Source organism: Panthera pardus, unplaced genomic scaffold (genome assembly GCF_024362965.1).
Source record: "Panthera pardus isolate Hobbes unplaced genomic scaffold, ASM2436296v1 HiC_scaffold_8, whole genome shotgun sequence".
Lineage (NCBI taxonomy): Eukaryota > Metazoa > Chordata > Mammalia > Carnivora > Felidae > Panthera > Panthera pardus.
Genome location: NW_026527013.1, coordinates 63539338 through 63560390, shown reverse-complemented (window position 1 = coordinate 63560390; position 21053 = coordinate 63539338). Strand labels below are relative to the sequence as shown.

Genomic DNA, 21053 nt, shown 5'->3' with positions numbered 1-21053 from the left:
CAGCGCAGGAATGCTTCTGGAATGCTTGTCTTCCGTATTGTGAACAAGGATTACACGGTGGAGTTGAAATGCATAAGCTCGTGTGTGAAATTAATGTATTTTAATTAACAAAATGTAATGGCTTTTTGTTTGGGGAGAGAGAATGCAAGGTAGCGGGGGGGTGGGAGGGGGGGGGAGATGGGGCAGAGAAAACAGAATCCCAGGGAGGCTCTGCAGTGTCAGCTTGGAGCCTGATGCGGGGCTCGAAATCATGAACTGTGATACCATGACCTGAGCCAAAATCAAAAGTCAGACACTCAGCCGACTGAGCCACCCAGATGCCACAGAACATAATGGTTTCTAATGTGTTAAAACAAAACAAAACAAAACAAGAAGGGCGTTTACGTACAGAGTGGCTAATGACTTCGGGGAGGCTGATGTGCTCTGTGGGGGGAAGGGAACAATGGTGTGTTCAACGTGTGAAAGTTCATCCCATGTCACACTTTTCTGTTGGGGGGTCACTTCCCCCTTTGCTGGCTGCAGGTGTGACTTTGGACCCCCCGGTGCGCCTGGCCCTTCCGGCAGCCTTTCCTGACTCAACGAGGTGAGACTGAGACCCTTCTTCCTCCCTGTTTCCAAGACCCATTCCAAGTTCTCCCATCAGCAGCTCTGAGCCAGGAATCATCTGGAAAGCTGTACAGGTATCTCTTCGATGCATCCCCAGAGTTTTTGATCTCAGGGTTGTGGGGGGAGCGTAGGGATGGGAAAGTGTATTTGTTTACATGTCAGGTCATTCTAACGGATGCAGGACAATGGCTCGGAGTCACTTCCCGTTGGTCACCTCACAACCCAACACGCAGTGCATCCTTAACTGTGCTCAGAAAACTTCAGGCTGAGGAGGAATACGCATGGGCACCAGAGAGTCGGCAGAGAAATGCTGTCCTGGGGCCCGTGCCCGCTCCCTCCCAGCCAGCAAAGGCACAGACAGCAAAGCCCAGTTCCAGACCGGAGAGAGAGTGTAGGCAAGAAGGTGTCCGGAGGCACTGGGCCTGACCGGGACTCCGCCAGGGCTCAGGTCCTAGTGGAGACCTGGGCTCTGAGCACATGGCCGAAGGTCAGCAGCAGGCTGCAGTTCAAGGTCAGCACGGCTTAGGACACACAGCAAGGAGATAGGCTCGTTCGCTCAGCTCTCAGGATCAGCATCAGGTGCTGGTCACAGACACGCCACTGAGCAGGGGCGGGGGGCCAGCACCGACAGTGCCAGGGGCAGGAGGCAAGGTCCTCCTGTTCTCTTCCACAATCCAGCTACCCCAGCGCACCAGACTCCCCGCACCAAGGAACTGACAGGCAGGCAGAGCAGAGGAACACGTAAACGCTGTAAAAAGACACTGTGGTCCCGGCAGAGAAAGACAGGCTGGAAGGCATCAGGCCAGCCCTGGGAGGTGGGTGCTGGAGGTGGGAGAGGTCAGTCCTGCCAGAGACCCCAACTGGGCAGGTGACCAGAGGCAAATGCCACCCACGGGTGTAGAGCGAGGGTCATGGAAAGCTTTACGGAGCACGAGCAGGGCAACTTGAGGGGGCCTGGCTAAGAACCTTGGATTTTCTCCTTTAGGCAATGATTAGTGACCCGACTAGATGCGGATTTAGAAAAACAAATTAATTTGGTGGGAGGGTCACTGTAGTAGCCATCCGTAAGGAGTGGTAGGCAGCAAGCGTCTCCATCAGATTGAATTTCAGTGCCCTGTGGCCTCCACGCTGACAAAGAGCAGTAAATACCAACTATTTACTGTGGATAGCACACACATTATTCTAAAATATGGTTTAACTTATGCTCCGCAGAGGAATACGGGAAGACTTCTCTTTGAAAAAGAAATCTTTCGGGGGGCCTGGGTGGCTGAGTCATTTAAGCATCTTGACTCTTGGTTTCAGCTGGGGTCATGATCTCACAGTTTGTGACTTCAAGACCCACGTGGGGCTCCACCCTGAGAGCTCGGAGCCTCCTTGGGATACCCTCTATCCCTCTCTCTCTCTGCCCCTCCCTGGCTTGCTCTCTCTCTCTTTCACAAAGTAAATAAGTAAAAAATAAAATCAATGGAATGGAATGAAATAAAAGAATAGAATAGAATAGAATAGAATAGAATAGAATAGAATAGAATAGAATAGAATAGAAAAGTCTTTTGGTGCTACTGGAAACTGGGGCACCCTGAAATCCATCCAAGGGGATTCTACAATTTAGGTTTTAAAACAACTAAACTCATGAGGGCCAATCACGGAACCAATTATGCTGGAAAAGCACTCAGAATTCTCTTCCAAATTCAGTCAGATACTGGAAATCCATGGACCCCAGAGTGAAAGTGCCCAGTTCAAGACAGCCTTTAGGATTTGTATTCAAAGCGGTTCACTGCTTTAGCAGATTGGAGGGAATTATAAAGGAAGCGTGCCTTGAGAGGACGGACAGGAAAAAGTCTATAAAGTCTTCACCACAAAATATTGGTAATATGCCCGTGATTCTCAACAGGTTCTCTCCAGGGACATGGTCCTCATTAGTAATTTCTCTGTGAAGGATCCCTCTCACAGTTGAATCTAGAGAGAAACACACAGCTCCTGGAAAGAGCGAGTCTGTGGACGCAGGCCACATGGGTCACAGAGGGAGAGGCACGTCACTGTGAGGCCGACCCAGGAAAGCACATTTGTTTGGCAGCCATCTGGCAATATTCTAGACATCTTTGCAAAGCCACTTAAATCCCACTTAGAATAACAGAGACGTGTGTGTATACATAATTGTGTGTCTATATAAGTAGACACATCAACATAAACATAAGTTCTATATTATTATGGGTTCATATATGGGGTATATGTAAATTTAAGAACTATTAGGGGTGCCTGAGTGGCTCAGTCGGCTATGCGTCCAACTTCAGTTCAGGTCATGAGCTCATGGTTCGTGAGTTCGAGCCCCGCGTCGGGCTCTGTGCTGACAGCTCGGAGCCTGGAACCCGCTTCAGAGTCTGTGTCTCCCTCTCTCTCTGCCCCTATCCCCACTCTCTGTCTCTCTCTCAAAAATAAATCAACAGTAAAAAAAAAATTTTTTTTAATGAGTTGTTATGGTACCAACGAAATTCACCCAACATGTTGGGAAATTGAGCGCTTTCCACAGGGGAAAATGAAACCATTGGAACGATCCCCTCACAGGTTGGTGTTTTATCTTTTGACGTTCTCCTTCCTAGGGTTGGTGACTCACAGCGATCAAAAAAGAAAAGAAGATGGCAATGCAAGCTGGTGCAGCCACTCTAGAAAACAGTATGGAGGTTCCTCAAAAAACTAAAAATAGAACTACCCTACGACCCAGCAATTGTACCACTAGGCATTTATCCACGGGATATAGGTGTGCTGTTTCGAAGGGACACATGCACCCCCATGTTTATAGCAGCACTATCAACAATAGCCAAAGTGTGGAAAGAGCCCAAATGGCCATCGATGGATGAATGGATAAAGAAGATGTGGTATATATATACGTATATATATATATATACGTATATATGTATATATACATATATATACATATATATACGTATGTGTATATATATATATATACATATATACACATACGTATATATATACACACACACAATGGAGTATTACTCGACAATCAAAAAGAATGAAATCTTGCCATTTGCAATTACGTGGATGGAACTGGAGGGTATTATGCTAAGTGAAATGAGTCAGTCAGAGAAAGACAAATATCATATGACTGTACCCATAGGAGATAAAAGAGATGAACATAAGGGAAGGGAAACGAAAATAATATAAAAACAGGAAGGGAGACAAAACCGAAGAGACTCATATGGAGAACAAACTGAGGGTTACTGGAGGGATTGTGGGAGGGGAGCTGGGCTAAATGGGCAAGGGGCATTAAGGAATCTACTGCTGGAATCATCGTTGCACTATATGCTAACTAATTTGGATGTAAATCTTAAAAAAATAAAAAAAGAAAATTAAAAAAAATTAAAAAAGAGAAGAAGGAAAGAAGAGGAAAAAAACCCCGACAAAAAATCACAATCTTCACTCATTATAACTTCGTGTAGCACTGACGGGACGCATTTTCTTGTCTTGCAATCTCCAGGATGGGGCTCTCTTTCCCTCTTCAGTCAAAGGTCGGTGCCCTCCCAGGCTGAGCCCCGCGGGACGTACCGCGGCCGCTGCAGAAGGTCCCAGTGCAGCAGAACCCTCAGGATGAGAAGCACGGTGCCTTGTGAGGCCAACTGCACGAAGGTCCAGCCCAGGAAGTTCATCTCAAAGGGGCTCACGTAGGAATCGACGCCGAAGCTGTGGGTCAGGTCGTACTTGATCTGGTTGTAGCAGAGTTCGATCAGCCCCTGCCCCAGGCAGAACTGAGGAAATACGGTGAAAACCCACTTGAGGACGTCATAGATGTTCTGCAGACTCTGTGTAGAGAAAGAAAGAGACATGAGACTGACAGCTCTTGAAACCCTCCGTGTCTCCCTGGCCGTCCCATGTGCCAGGTCCCCCTTGCCCCAGCCACTCAGCGACACGCGGGGGCAGCCACGGAACCAGAGAGAATGATCCTCAAGCCTCAGGTCTAGTGGTATTGCATTGCCCAGGGGTGGACGTGCGTGGGAGCCCAAACCTGCGTCCTCCTTCCGAGTTATCCTTCTGGAATAGGCAGGTCTATCCTAAGCCTGTACCTCAGATGTACTTTGGAAATACATAATTTGTCTGCTTCACAGGCTCATGGGTGGAGAGGAAGTCCGTCTGACGATGCATCACGAAGTCTTGCCTCCACCCAATTTAGGGGAGACCTCGGAGAAGACTTCTGAGCTGAAGCTAGAGTAAGTGAAGACTCTGGGGGCTGCTACGATGGCATGGATGTACGTTTCCTGTGAGACAGACATGGACTTGCGGGGCCCGTGGTGAAAAGTTATGGACTGAATGTTTGTGCCCCTCAAGTGCATGGTTCCAGCCCTGATCCCCAGCGTGACGGTATTACGAGGCTGGACCTTAGGGAGGTGATTCAGGTTGGACGAGGTCATGAAAACAGAGCCCCCACAATGGGATCAGTGCCCTCGTAGGAAGAGGAAGAGACACCAGCATTTCCCGTCTCTGCTGTGCGGGGACGCGGCTGGAGGAGGTCGTCTGCAAGGCAGGAAGTGGGTCCTAACCAAGACCTGATTCTACAGGCAGCTTGATCTCTGACGCCCAGTCTCCAGAATGGTGAGAAGTAAATATCTGTTGTTCAAGCCACCCGGCCTGTGGCAAATGTTATAAGTGACACTCTTAGTCACAGGCAACATGAGTGTTTAAAAGGGTGGATAATACTGGGAGTTGTCGCTGGGAACATGTTAATCACACGTAAAATGCCCCCTTCAAACTTAGCGTCAGTAAATGTTAAACATATGTAGTTGTCAGGGTGTCTGGGTGGCTCAGTCAGTTAAGCGTCTGACTCTAGGTTTCGCTCAGGTCATGATCTCACAGTTCGTGGGTTCGAGCCCCTCATCGGGCTCTGTGCTGACAGTGCGGAGCCTGCTTAGGATTCTCTCTCTCCCTCTCTCTGCCCCTCCCCGACTCGTGTTGTCTCTGTCTCTCTCAAAATAAATAAGTAAAAACTCTAATATATACATATAGTTGTCTTTCTTAAGTGTTGTTTCAAGGACAAGGATGAATAAGAGAACAGTAGGAAACATCACATGGATGATTGCAAAGAAAAGAAAAAACAACATAGGACAGGCTGCATACTTGAACAATACCATTTTCAAATTAAATGTATACATATGGGGGCGCCTGGGTGGCTCAGTCGGTTAAGCGGCCGACTTCAGCTCAGGTCATCTTGTGGTTCGTGGGTTCGAGCCCCCGCATCAAGTTCTGTGCTGACAGCTCAGAGCCTGGAGCCTGCTTCAGATTCTGTGTCTCCCTCTCTCTCTGCCCCTCCCCCACTCACGCTCTGTCTCTGTCTCTCAAAAATAAACATTAAAATTTTTTTTTAAATGTATACATATAAATGTATGTATCTGCCATAAAATTTACTATTTTTCTTACCGTGTGGTGTCTTATGAATGTGAGCTCTATTCCATAATGAGGTTAGAATTGTCAGAGTGTTAATCATCGTCCATTAGGACTTCCTGGTAAGTACCACATACTGGAAGCTTGATGGAACATCACTGCAGTCCATTCCCTCCATAAACGTACAAAGTCCTGACTGGTAGACCCAGTTACCACTGAGGAAACACGCTCAAGGGGCTGATGAATGTGTTTAAGCCACATTGTGGTAGGATTTGACCCTGATCTTTCTGGCCCGAAGCATAAAATCTCTCCACCAAGGAACATAGCCTTGAGAAAATTCACTGCAAAGTGGTCTTTTCAGCTGACTTTTAAAGACGGGGGTAGCTAAGCACATAACCCAGGAAGACCACATTAACTTCCTGCCAGACAAAGCTATGGAAATACAATCAAGAATTAAGGCTCAAGAATTATGGGTTCAATGTCACTGTCTCTTTATGGTCAAATTCAAAAACTAATCTGAACAGTAATATTTTAAAAGGGTGCAAAGTCATCATACTGTATACACTATAATACACAGCAGGGGGCATACCGTATCACCATTAAAGTTTACAAAATCATCAATTGTCTATTTCATGCTGGACAATGTCCAGTTTTCCCTTACAATGAAAACTGACAGCTGGACTTGTATAAATGTAGTCTTAAATAATGTGATTTGGTGGGGGGCCTGAGTGGCTCAGTCAGTTGGCATCTGACTTCGGCTCTGGTCATGATCTCGCAGTTCGTGAGTTCGAGCCCCGCGTCGGGCTCTGTGCTGACAGCTCAGAGCCTGGAGCCTCTTCGGATCCTGTGTCTCCCTCTCTCTGCCCCTCCCCTACTTATGCTCTGTCTCTATCTGTCAAAAAATTAATAAAGATTGAAAAAAATATTTTTTAAATTATGTCATTTGGGAGCAACAGAAAATTCAAGAAAGGGGCATGAATTGTTTCATTAGGGCTTATTGTCTTTTGCATAGAGACACGGGAAAGTCATGAAAGCTTCATCTACTTGTCCCTTAGCTCTTGTCTTGACTTCCTACCACTCCTTATAGATTTCAACCAGTCCTACTAGGACTTATTAATCCCAGTTTTCATAAAACTGTGTCCCTGAATCAAACAATGTACCACATGAAAGGATTTTCTGTCACTGGTTATAATGTAGAAACAGTAGAATACTACAGTTTCTGACTCAGGAACTGGTAACTAAGGAAGCCTCATATTTAAAAAAAAAATAAGTTTATTTATTTTGAGAGAGAGACAGAGGGACAGGGAGAGAGGGAGAGAAAGAGAGTCACTGCATTGTCAGCACAGAGCCTGACATGGGACTCGAACTCACCAACCGTGAGATCATGACCTGAGTCGAAGTCGGACGCTCAACCAGCTGAGCCCCCCAGGGGTTCCAAGGAAGCCACACATTAACGATGAGGACTTCACATCTGCCTTAAGGAATTCACAGTTATGCCAACAAGAACAAAGCTGTTGGTGGTGCACAGACGCTGAACTGAACTGACAGATAAGCCACATATATGACGAGAGACAGCTGCCCAAATTCAGGGGATAACAATCCATACATGTCTTATTTAAAGTAACTGCAAACTGATGGAGCGTGCAAAGAAATAAGTTACTGAAACTCTTGAGTTTTTCCTCCACTGACCTCCCTCCCCTGAAACACAGAGATTCTCCCAGCGGGAAAGGAAGCTGTTTGAGATCGTGAGTTAGACTCAAAAGGCATTTTCTATAGAGGTCAGCTCGGGGCACCTGGGGGGCTCGGTCAGTTAAGGGTCCGACTTCGGCTCAGGTCATGATCTCACAGTTGGTGAGTTCAAGCCCCCTGTTGGGCTCTGTGCTGACAGCTCAGAGCCTGGAGCCTGCTTCAGATTCTGTGTCTCCCTGTCTCTCTGCCCCTCCTTCACTCTCTTCCTCTCTCTCTCAAAACTGAAAACCCATTTAAAATTAAAAAAAAAATCAGCTTAAAAACTGTGATTTGGTAAAAATTACAACACCCCGATTCACATCACAGTTTAGAGGCACGATGGTTAATACAACCTGGTTCACTGCCTCGTAAGGACGATCTGAGAACCCAGTCAGCTCTGATTGATTCTATAAGAACATATGTATTTTGCTCTGACGCTTACAAGTGAGTATTTGAAATCACCCCTTTATGATGTTGGTTTTCTTAAATAAATAATATCCAAATAGAGCGCAAAGGGAACGAACGACCTTGGCAACACAGTAAGATCTCTCTTACTATTTGTTAACGATCGAGCGTGGCCCACTGTCCTGCAAACAACCTGTTGCGCACTGATCTCTCTCCAGATCGGCGATGCTGTTTGTAACCGGAGCTGACCTCTGTGCTGGCAGGTCACGGACACAAAGGCTCCCGACTCGTTTCCTCTCTGGGTCCAGATGATCTCGCCTCCTCCCCTTTCTTCCTGTGATCTTGTCCCCTAGGGTTCGCCCTTCCCACCAGCAGGAATGTCTCCCGAGTCCACTTTCTTTCCCACCTGACAGCTCCCGAGGACCCCCGCGAGGCCTGGGTCCTGGCAGACAGCCGGCGGGCTGGGAGGGAAGGTGTGTACTATTTCCTCTACCTTCAGTGTCCTCCTCTAGCTAAAGCCTGATCGTTGTATTAGGGTTTTGTACACAAAGGCTACACATTAGTACAGATCAGCATCAACACCTGATCTGCAAAACTGCCCCAAACAGATCGTTTCCTCCATCGAATGCATAGCGACTGTTTCCGTACTTGCTGCTTCCACGCCAACGTGGGGCAGAACACCAGGAGACAGTGTTAGCCACCCCTGGAACATCGAGGGTCTCCGCGAGCCCAGGCCCGAGGACGTGAGCCTGCCCCGATGAGGCAGGCATCAGTCCCCGACTCGCTTGAGACAGGCCAGCAGCACTGGAGGGTGAGCCCTTTCTGGACCAACTTCTCGGCTCACCGGTCAATCACACACCTGGACGCCTAAGGAATCTGAGTCCAGGCAGACAGCAGGGAGTCGGAAGGGACAGTGGAGGATGCTGGGAGCGGAAAGCAGGGAAGAAAACGACACAACTAAGTACAAACTGACATCGGTCCCCAGGGGAAGTGCAGGGGAGACCGAGGCGGGGTAAAGCAGACAAGACCCAGGCCGGCTCAGGGGGAGGAGACGGGGGGCAGGTGCATGACCGGGACACCACCAGATCCAGCTTGACGGATGGATGGAACCCAAAAAGTGACTCACTAATGTGAGCGCCTGGGGGAGAGAGGCTTCGAGACGCATCCTCTCACTGTCACACAGGGGGAAATGGAGGCCCTTCTCAGGGCACACTCGGAAAGTGACCAAACCAGGGATGTTCCGGGGCTCACAGGGAAGGGGGCAGATCCACGCCCTGGTCCAGCCCTCCTGCGGTCGCAGAGCATGGTGAGTCACGGCAGTGTTCCCAACCCATAGCAAGCATGTGACCGCCCAGAGAGGAGCGCCTGACCCCTATTCCTGACACTTTTGGACAGGACACGTTTCATGCCTTCATTCGCCCTTGCAAGCGCCTATCAATAATTCATCAACAAACAGAGACACGGCGGCGAACATGGGCCTGCCCTCGCTAACGCAGCAGCACAAACTGTGTGTTTTGGGTCAGTTCTTGCCAGGCCTGAGCACGGGTCTCCTAATGGCGCACGGGTTTGGGTTAATCAGGGTCGGTGTCTCTTCCCGGTGGTTAAAGACAGTGCACACTGCCACGTCGTCCTTTCCTTCCAGCTGGAAAACCAACGGCAGGGGCAGGAGCCAACACGCACGTCCTCGGGGTGCCCCGGGCGGTGAAGCTGGCGCCCACTGACCTGAGCTTTGGAGATGATGGCCAGCAGCCTGGGCATGATGGTCATCAGCAAGGTGCAGAGCCCAAAGATGAAGTTCAGGGACACGTAGGAGATGAACGCCACGTCCGAGCTGGAGAAGATTCTGGACATCAGATACATCCATGGGAGAGTCGCATATCTAAGGAATAAAGGGAAAAATCATGTGTGTTTTCCCGTGACAAGACGGAAGCATAGACTTTGGTTGGCCTGGTGGCTTCTCACTCGGTGAACGGAGACACATTACGGTTTTGACAACAAATCCCCCTGAACACACAGCTCACTTGCGAGGCTACAGGGAGCACTGGGTATAACGGCAGCAACACTGGGTAGGGTCAACCCCTGGGCCACACGTGCACCTGCACCTAGGACTCCCCGACCTGGAGGAAGTCTGCGGACGTCCTCATGCCCCTCCCTCAAAGGGGCGAGCCTGGGTCTTGCTTCTTTCCTCCGATCCTCACCAGTAAAGCACAAATGGTTCCTGTTTAGGGGCGCCTGGGTGGCTCAGTCAGTTGGGCGTCCGACTTCGACTCAGGTCATGATCCCATGGTTCGTGAGTTCGAGCCCCACGTCAGGCTCTGTGCTGACAGCTCAGAGCCTGGAGCCCGCTTTGGATTCTGTGTCTCCCTCTCTCTCTGCCCCTCCCCTGCTCGCTCTCTCTCTCTCTCTCTCTCTCTCAAAAATAAATAAATATTAGAAAAAAATAATTTAAAAAATAATGATAAAATAAACCCAACCTTTCTCCCACGTCCCCACGTGCTCTTTACACGCTTGAGGCAAATGTGTCACCATTTTCTTAGCGTGATTTAGCAACTTCGCCTGAAATACTCAAGTGCCTTCTGAATGCCCGGGGTTTCCTTAATCTGTTAAGTAGCTCTGGAGAGTCTAAGACCCCCAAATGGTGAGAGCCAGGCCCCACCCACCGAGGGGGCTATTAATTCCTTTTCCATAGGAATCCGTGGCATCAGAATGAGCCCTTGGGTCAAAGGACCCATCCTCATATCCCAGAAACTATAATAAATATAATAGCGTACATAAAGTCATACACAGTTCCAGCAGCTTCTCGCCACGAAAATCTGCCTCAGAATTTGGGCAACGATGGAAATTATTCCAGAATGTGCAAAGTGCAAGTGAACGCTTTTAAGCAAGTGTTCTTAAACAGCTGCCGTGCCGAGGAATCAAATTATGAGTAAATAATTAAATTAAATTAGCTACCCAAGAGGTAGGTCAGGACCCCTTGGTGCTTTGAACTGTCAACACCTACCTACGAAGTAAAGCAGCAGAGACAGAAATCAAACAGCCCGTTCCCACGACACCACAACACCCTGACCGTCCCTTCTGGGGGCATAGCTCAAGTGCTGTGCTCCCTCAGGCACCTGCCTTGACAAGCACATGAAACAATAGTATCCAATGTGGGGTTTTTTTTCTTTTTTAAATTTTTTTTAGAGAGAAAGAGAGCGTGGGTGGGGGAGGGACAGAGGGAGAGGGGAGAGAGAGAGAGAGAGAGAGAGAGAGAGAGAGAGAGAGAATCCCAAGCAGGCTCCACGCTGTCAGCGCATAGCCTGACGTGGGGCTCAATCCCACGACTGTGAGATCATGACCTGACCTGAAATCAGGAGTTAGATGCTTAACTGACTGAGCCACCCAGGCGCCCCGGTCAAGCTTTCTCTTGACAATATTTTTTTTAAATTTTTTTTAACGTTTATTTATTTTTGAGACAGAGAGAGACAGAGCATGAACAGGGGAGGGGCAGAGAGAGAGGGAGACACAGAATCTGAAACAGGTTCCAGGCTCTGAGTGGTCAGCACAGAGCCTGACGTGGGGCTCGAACTCACGGACCATGAGATCATGACCTGAGCTAAAGTCGGACACTTAACCTACCGAGCCACCCAGGTGCCCCCCTCTTGACAATATTTTTGATGATGTGAGGTTTCAGAGGACTGTGGTTTTTAGAAGTTTGGTGTTTTCTCATTTTATTTTATTTAAAAAATTTTTTAAAGTTTATTTTTGAGACAGAGAGCGAGCGAGTGCGGGGAAGCAGCAGACAGAGAGGAAGACACAGAATCTGAAGCAGGCTCTGTGCTCAGCGTATAAGCCCCAACACGGGGCTCAATCTCACGACCCAAGGACCATGACCTGAGCCAAAATCAAGAGTCGGTTACTCAACCGACTGAGCCACCCGGGCGCCCCCAAAATGATTTTTATAATGTCAATGTAAGTGTTATTAACAATCTGTGAGTTAAATTTCGGGGCAGCTGTAAATAACTGCTATAAAATTCCCTCTTATGAGTGAACCGAAAATCTCTTTAAATAAACTCCTGATCCAAAGGCCAGATTCTGCAACAGTGACAAGTCGCGTTCCTTTTCCACAGGACAGCTCTCTAAGCAGCTGAAGGTGAACACGTCGGTCCTCTCACGCCTCTGCAACAAAAGGCCAAGCCCTTCTTGCTCCTCATAGGACACGGCATCCAGCCAAGTCTCTCCGTCAAATGTGCGACTGGGGTTTGGGGGCGTTGGGGTAGCAACACCTCACGGGGCATCTGACGGGACGTGGCCAGCACAAGGTGCAGCAGGATTATGTATATCGCACTCGGCCAATGTGTCATCCTCAGGAGCACAATCCAGGAACATGGCTGCCTCGAGATCCCACCAGGAAGCCCAGAGCCCCCATCAGAACATGAGGGACCAGGCGCCAGGGTGGCTCAGTCGGTTAAGTGTCTGACTTCAGCTCAGGTCATGATCTCACTGTCTATGGGTTCGAGCCCCATGTTGGATTCTGTGCTGACAGCTCGGAGCCTGGAGCCTGCTTCGGATTCTGTGTTTCCCTCTCTCGCTGCCCCTCCCTGACTCACACTCTGTCTCTCTCTTTCTCAAAAATAAATCAACACTAAAAAAAATTTTTTAGAAGTTAAATAGGCTTCTAGAGCCTAATTTATCTTTTGGTGAAATCTACAGCGGCTTGTGCCAATCTCTACTCTTTTATTAAATACAATATTATATCCTTTTAATGGCTTTAGCATTTGCTGGGCAGGGGTCTGCTGCTCACGCTTACTGTGGAATTTATGGGGTTTTCCTCCCTGGGAAAGCCAGCCTCTCGTCCACACCACGTGAATTTTCCAAGACGTGGAACAGGCCCCCGTGGCCTGTCTTCACAATCCATTAGTGCGGAACATGCACCAAATATGTTCTTACAGTTTCCACTGTTCACAGATACTAGATTCCCTTTCTGGCATTCCTTGCCTCGTTTTGCTGCTAATTCGCACCCTCCAGCTTAAATACCACGTTTTCCTGGCTAGACAGAGCCGGAAGGAAGAAAACAAGACAATTGTCACTGGGTATTTTCTTCTGTGTCTCTTTGAGACTCTGTGTACATACCTGACCCCTAATTTCTTCAGATTCCAAACCCCATGTAATTCCAAGCCCCTTTTAACACCTGCCACGTCCTCAGGCCACAGGGCACTCTGGGGCCCAGCCTTCCCGACTCCCAGCTCCAGCTTTCCACACCTCCCTCCCTGGACAGGGGTGAGCAGACACCCCTGCCCAACCTGGGTCCCGGCAAAGAAAGAACCCCGTGTAAATGACAAGGAAACCTGCGGCCTCGGGGATGTTGCCTCAAGATCCCAGCTGGCCTCCCCGGAGTTCTTCTCCCCCGGGGTCCCCTGGCCTCCGACCCCGCCTGCTACCTTTACAGACACCCCCGTCCAAGTCCTGGATCCTTCACCCGAGCGGCAGCACCCCGGCTGGCCCGGGATGTGTGGCAAGGACCTGGGAGCGTCCCCCAGTTCCCAGGAAAATGCTGTGGCCGCACATGCGGTGACTGGTCAGGGCTCCTCCCAGGCTGGCAAAGGCACTCACGAGAAAAACAAGCTCCGCGACCACTCCTCCACGTTTCTCAGGAATGTCTAACCGTTTGATCTTGTCTGTTACCTTAAACCCCACGAGCTCTGCCTTCCTGAAGCTTGAAAGTAAGGTACAGCGAGGTCTGTTTAACCACACCGTCAGGACCCACGACGACACCACCCGCTCAACGGGATCGCTGCACTGAAATCAGACCATCCCCAGAGAAGCGGGAATCCCCGTACTAAGCTTTTATATCCAGGAACCCGAATTTCCCACGGACTACAGCAAACAGGAGGTTCCGTCAGCACTTTTACCCCTGACAACGAAACTGCCTCCCAATACTAGCACGGTTCTCGCTGGGACAATGGGCCCCAAATTCATTAACTGGGGCCTCTTGCCACCCACTGTGAGCTTTCTATCAACTGTCTACTCTTCCCGGCACAGAATTGAAGCTCTACACTGAAGAAGACAAGGTGTAGAGGGAGTGATTAATTACTCCTCCCAAGGCCACAGAGTTAGTGGCCATATCAATCTTCCCAGAAAGGTCTGTCTGTCTGTCCTGTCTGTCTCTCTCTCTCTCTCTCCCAGCCAGCTATCCATCCATCCAGTCAGCTAACAATGACATATCCTTGTTGACGATGAACTCCGTCCCCAAATAAATGCTTTGGGCCCGACTGTGATGTGTGTAAACTCATTTTACTTGTCATCTTGGGCGGAAATAAAGCAGAATGCGTTGTCTTCACAAATCATTAGGCTCGAATTATAATGAATTAGCGTGTTCATCACTTTCCCTGCTCTCAGCAAGGATCTCTCACATGCTCAGCCCGGATCTAGACACATGCCCAACGTGTAAGAAGAGACATAATTAGATATTCTTGATACTAGGTGGGTATAATTTGGGGAGCCCTAGCAAAGATCCTGGATAAAGATAAAAAGGAACACTCCGGGGGCGCCTGGGTGGCTCAGTCGGTTAAGCGTCCGGCTCGCAGTTTCGGCTCAGGTCGTGGTCTCACGGCTCATGGGATCGAGGCCCGCGTGGGGCTCTGTGCTGACAGCACAGAGCCTGCTTGGGGTTCTCTCTCTCTTCCTCTCTCTCTGCCCCTCCCCCTGCACATGCTCTCTCTCTCTCAAAATGAATAAAGTTTAAGAAGAAAATAAGAAGTCTGTCAAGTCACTTTTCCTCTTTTGCTGCTTTTCCTCTGAGAAAAGTGATATAGGTAGACAGCAAATTTCCAGACCGCTAACGTCGCGGGAGAGGGAAAAACGTGCCAGACGGGAGGCTTCGTGGGAGACGCTCCTGTGAAAGGCAATTTTGGAGCTAAGTGGATTCTGTGTCTGAGCTCCAGATGAATGTCAGAGCGAGAGTAACCGAGAATCCACTTCCAACCGCCCGAGCGTGGCCGACGGCTGGGGGGCCGTGCGGCGACAGCCCACGCCACCCCCGTCCCAGCCGGGCCGCCCACGGGGTGCTCCTCCCCCTGCTCCAGTCCCTCTGCCGTGCGTCCCTACCAGAAGCACCGTAATTGCTTGAAAAGAGAGAAAATCATGAAGCCGACAGCGGGTTGCAAGCCATCCCAGGGGGCTTTCTCTTCCAGAAAACAAACCGTAATTCTGCAGCCGCGTCTCTCGTCACATACCCGAAAAGCCCCAGCAGGAGGGCCGTGGCTGCCAAGTTCTTGCGGAACGTGAACGCCGTCAGCCGGAAGGCGACAATGACGGTGACGCACAGGCCCACGGTAACCAGGTAAAAGATCTGGGGAAACAAGAAAAAGGGGGTGGCGTCTCGACCGGTCTGTAAAGTGGGGTTCGCCCCCAGGAGTCACAGTCCCGGCAGGACTGTGTCCCCACTGTGTCCCCACCCCCCACACATATGCTGAAGCCCTGGGACCTCCGGAAGGGACTGTATCCAAAGACGTGCCTCAAAAGGGGCAATGAAGGTACAGGAGGTCCCTGCAGACACCCTGATCCGACATGACTGGTGTCCTTATAAGAACAGGACACATGGAGGGATGACCACGTAGGACACGGGGAGGGAGCACCACCCACGCGCCCGGGACAGACGCCTTGGGAGGAGCTGGCCCGACCACGCCTGGATCTCAGACTTCAGGCTCCAGCACCTGGACAGACAGACCGCCCGTCGGGGGTCTGCTGGAAACTACTGCAGCCACTGCCCCCTGCCCCCCTCGGGACGGGTCCGGGAACCCAGACACCTTCCAGGACACGTGGTTTCTTCCCACACCTGGACTCGAGGACAGTAAGGCAGAGGCCGCCTTACAGACCCCTCCCGGGGGCCCCCACACTGATCAGAGTGGCCCAGGAAGGGCCACACGCCTGCTGCTCTCCTCCTGGAGCCCCTCCCAGAGCCTTTTCTCACACCATCCACCGGGCTGCCTCCTCCCTCTCAGAGCTCAGCTCCCACGCTGTCCCCCCGAGAGTCCTTTCCCAGCCTCCTGATCTAAGTCACCCTCTCAATAACTCTAGTCCCAAGCCACCCAGATCTTGCGTGTCGGTCTGTTTGTTTCCTGCTTCCCCTGGTGAGAATACAGTCTCCAGGGGGGCGGAGAACTTCTCTGCCTTGGTCACGGCTTTATCCCCAGCACCAGGGACACTCCCTGCCCCGGTGAGGACCCCTAACTACCCACTAAATGAGCGATTTAATCCATGTAACAGGCAGGAAACAATCGGAAGAGGATGGGGCACAGTCACCCAGGAAGAAAGCCCTCCTCCCTGCCCTTGAGCCCCAAGGCAGGCATCGCAGGGCAGAAACACACTGAGCGGCAGGGACAAGGGGATAATCAGGTAAGGGCTGCAGAAAGGGGGAGAAGGACTGCTGGGGTCCGGGAGACACCCGCCCCCACCTCGCACGCTCTTCTCTCCCGGGACGCCTACTCCTCCTCCCCCGAGAAAGCTGCGGTCACGAGGACAAGCTATTGCTTTCCTACGAGGAGGACCTTGAATCCAGATAAATGCCTGCAGGCCTGGGGGACAAAGGGCACCAGTGCTGTCCTCCGGACAGAAGACAGTGACCTGGAGGGCAGAACACCTGGAGAACACATCAGGCTGTGGTCGGGGTGGGGGGTGGGGGTCACGTGCATGTGGACGGTGGGTCAGTTCTAATGCTTTTTATCACCTCCCCTTCCAGCCCCTTGAAAAGAGCACATCACAGAGGATTATGATCTCATCTTCCGGGTAGGAGACTCTGCATTCGCGGGCAGGTCCGTGAGTTCCCAGAGCTCCCGTGTGCAGCTGGTTGGTCCTCTTTCTCAGGAAGCCATCCGCCCCGGATGACAGACGGACACTGGACCTGAACCGTTCTTACCAACGCAATGACCCGTTCTTCTGTGGACAGTCTGCAGCGGGGGTCTCCTAACACACGCACACGCACACAGCCCTGGCATACAGGCACGCAGCACACCGTTCCCAGTTCCTACCATGTCATACAGGAAGTTAGCGAGCCAGTACGTCCTGTAGCCGAGGCCACTTATGTGCTGCAGCCTCTTGGCTCCGGTCACCCTGTCCCTCACCACGGAGCTACCGATGGACGCCGACAGGATGGAGAAGCCCAGCACGACGCAGAGGGCGACGCCACACTGACGGATGCTCTCCATGCTGCGGGCACAACACAACAGCTCGTCAGGGTCACAGGAAGGGCACACGTCTTCTTTCCCTTGGTGACAACCAGTGATGAGGGGGAGAGCACTGAAAACCACTAATCAGGAAGTTAAGGGGCATAGGGCACGCTGGCTAAGCGCGAGAACTCTGCCCCTGAGTCCCCTCAACGGCCCTTTGAGGAGGTGTAGGCGATGCTCCCAGCTTCTAGAAGGCACAACTGAAGGGTGCAAAGTGAGGGGACATTTCAGAGTCTGCCCATCTTGGAGTTCACTCTAGACTAAAATGATAAACTTCCGCAGCGTGGCGTCCACAGGGAGCCGTGGCCTCCGGCCACGCCAGAACCACATGCATCTGTATGCTGGGACACCTGCAGGGGCGGGGAGGGGGCATTAGCTGTGGATCCACAGGTGGCTGGCCCATCTCTGAATTTTGTCTCTCAAAATATCAAAACAATTTTGTAACAGAGAGAGGTGTAGTAATAATTGTGATAACACACACAGTGTACTTTCTTGGTCATTTTTTAACTGGACTGACCCCTCCCTAGCCACAATCAGCACACGAAGGTGGCCGACGGAAAGACACGGCTCATTGCAAAGTGTCCACTGTGTGGCATCTTCTCTTACCCAACGAGCCCACAGCTACACTTGTGGCCGGTGTCAGCTGCACCACGGGGAAGGGAGAGAGGAAAGGAGAAGACAGGAAGAAGCATCCCAGCTTCTAGGAGGGAACGGGAACTAACACTTCGCTCTGAATGGGGAGATGAGTGGCTTTATCACCACCCGTGACTCCATGTGTCTGTGAGCAAAGTCTGGCATGGGGAACTCTCCAGAAGGCCTCACTATGCTCACTACACGAACACCGTGTTTAAGACTTACCCCAAGTGGGGCGCCTGGGTGTTTCAATGGCTGAACATCCGACTTCAGCTCAGGTCATGATCTCGAGGTTTGTGAGTTCGAGCCCCGCGTTGGACTCTGTGCTGACAGCTCAGAGCCTGGAGCCTACTTAGGATTCTGTGTCTCCCTCTCTGCCCCTTCCCCACTCATATACTCTCTCTCTCTCTCTCTCTCTCTCTCTCTCTGTCTCTCTCAAAAATAAATAAACTCTAAAAACATTTTTTAAAAAAAGACTGTACCCCAAGTGCTTGGCTGGCTCAGTCAGTGGAGCGTGTGAGCCTTGATCACGGGGTTGTGAATTCGAGCCCCACATTGTGGGTAGAAAGGACTTAAAAAAACAAAATCTTTTTTTAAAAAAAAGCCATTCTACCCCAAAAAAGTGTCTGGAAGATGTGGGGCCCCTGAACTTCAGGAAGTTCACTCCCTTAGACAATTTTGACTTAGAAAAACTGGGGTGTAGGATAAGCTCATGTTTTAAACTCGGTCAGTGCACATTCCCTTCTTAACACTCATTTTCTTTACACTTTGCAAAGAAGCGCCCAGGCCAGCACCACTCCGCACAAATGCAGCAGGCCGGCACCCTGGAGCCACCCCAAGACTCTGTTCTGCCCTCACCCAGTGGTCCCGAGACTCACATCTTGTCCTCGTTCATCAAGGCCCCTCCGTACGGGTGGCTGTACAGAGTCACTCCTGTGAAGGAAAAATGGAGAGGTGAGCCCTCTGCCCGCACGGTGAGCAGACCCCATGCCCAGGAGGCGCCTCCTGTCCGCTCGGTCCAGGCGTGACCCATGGGGACCCAGAAGGGCAAATGCACTGTGCATCCTGGCCAGGGCGGGGACCCTGAAGTCCTGTTGTCAGAAACAACCAGCACGTTCAGGACGTGCCTCGCACGGCAGGCGCGGGGCTGACGTTTTATGGTCCAATCCTTATAAGCATCCCTGTGGCGGAAATGATACATTAGCCACATTTTGTGGGGGTGGAGGAATGGACTCAGAAAGACTAAATTACAACAGGCAAGGGGATTATCCGATGGAACCAGGGCAATAATCAAAACTTCCCCTCTCGACCAAGCCACGTCTAGACAGAGCGAAAACCGAACCGTCTCAATGGCCCAGCTGCGTGCGTGGAACCCCTTCTTCGGTTTTTCATCGTTCGACTTCCGGGGGCTTGTGCGTTAGTGTAGACAACAGCCAACATGGAGAAATCGCCACCAACTTCTCAGTTTTAAGGATCTTACCATAAAGGCTGCTCGTGTCGTCACACGGCCTTCCCTACCCCAGCCGATGGCAGCCCGTTGGGTACCCAGGACTCCGGAACTTGAGGCAAAGGACTTGTGTTTCACCTTATTGTCCAACGTGAGCCAGTCAGTTTCCCTCCTCTGATTGGCTGTTTCAAATGCCCGCAGCTACATGTGTGGGGGCCACCTCCACGGGCACGGTTCCTGAGCAGCCTGTGTTCCTCTTCCCTTTGGGCTCCCTTAATGAAGCCCATTATCGTGTTTTGCATTCTCTTACGGCAGCATATTAAATCCTTCCAGAAACACCGCAGGGGTAGGAGTAAACATAAATAAATTAAAAGGTACAGAACTGAAAATCGCTACAGTTCTCCAAACACCCCACGGCTTTGCCACCAAAGAGTCCTGACTTCCATTCACGGGCCACCTGCTCCCCCCTCCGGTGATGCCAGCTTTTCCCCATCCGTCGTGGACTCAGCCACAGGCCGAAGCAACTTCTTTCACAGCAGAAAGAATGGTGGAGCCTCCTGGTTCAGCAAGCCCACTGTGCAGTGTTCCAGAATGATTTCTTTGACTTTAAATTACTATCTTCCAGATGTTCTGCTGGGGGCTCGCACTGTGTGTGCCGAATGCCGGCCGTGCGGTTTCCTAGATTGCATCATGCACTGGATTTATTTACACGTGTGTCCTGAACAGAGTTGTGTGGTCTTGGCTCCCTGCCTGTCTGGACCCGTAACACCTGTTTTCCTCCCATCTGTCTCTTTCCCTGAGCTTAGCGTCACCCCTCCTCACAATACGTGCCAGCCCCCACACCCTCTAGCTCTCGGGCGGCCCTGCTCATGCTGTGCAGGGACAGACACCGTCAGCAGGCTGTGCAGAGGCTTACAAAACTGTGGGGCCCTCCCAGATGAGGCAAGTGTCCCGCTGGGTGCTGGGAGTGGGAGGCGTGTGTATTCAGTGCTTCGTGTGGCTCCTGGCTGCGCACAGGAATGAGAGCTTTCTAGATCAGACAGCATGCAGAGAAACGCGGTTAGCTGACGAGGGCTTGGGAAGCGGATGCTTCTAGAAATATGGGAGGATCTTGGACTCGATGAACCTGAAGATACACACACACTCACACACACACACACACACACACACACACACACACACTTGGGCAAGACCAGCATGACGCACTTTCTGACAGCTAAAGAACCGCCACGAGGCAAGGAAACGAACTCGGTCCATAATGTTCTGGAGGATAGATTTTGTCCAAGGAGCCAGGTTCAAAACATATAGCAAATCACATGACTAGAAGGCTGGCGCGGTGGTCCCGCTGACCTCTGGGGCTTCCGGGGAAGAGGGCACGGGGGTGTGCGTCCGCCCCAGACCGTGAGGCTGGCCCTGACGATTTGCACGCTTCTCATGAACACGAGTCGTACGCGCAGTGCCGTCCTGATGCCGTGAGCCGTTCTGGTGACCTGTCGGAGCGGATGGGGTCCTGGGGCCCCTCAAAGTTACAGCCAGCCGGTCAGAGGGAGGGGCAGCCCGGGACCCTGGGGGTGTAGCTGGTATCTGAAGGCCACCGCCACGTGGGGTCTGCGCTCCCTTGCAGGTGGTTAGTACCAGGA

General features: G+C 51.2%; 1 protein-coding gene across 1 annotated transcript in view; it reads right to left on the bottom strand.

Moving 5' to 3' along the window:
• ABCA13 (ATP binding cassette subfamily A member 13) overlaps window positions 1-21053 on the bottom strand; it is a 396309-nt gene that overhangs the window by 88977 nt on the left and 286279 nt on the right. Inside the window, exons 49-53 of the mRNA XM_019450998.2 lie at window positions 18845-18899; window positions 17136-17313; window positions 15342-15457; window positions 9850-10006; window positions 4168-4421 (exon numbers count right to left, since the gene is read on the bottom strand). Of these exons, the coding sequence (XP_019306543.2) occupies window positions 4168-4421; window positions 9850-10006; window positions 15342-15457; window positions 17136-17313; window positions 18845-18899 (760 nt within the window). The remainder of the gene's footprint in view (window positions 1-4167; window positions 4422-9849; window positions 10007-15341; window positions 15458-17135; window positions 17314-18844; window positions 18900-21053) is intronic.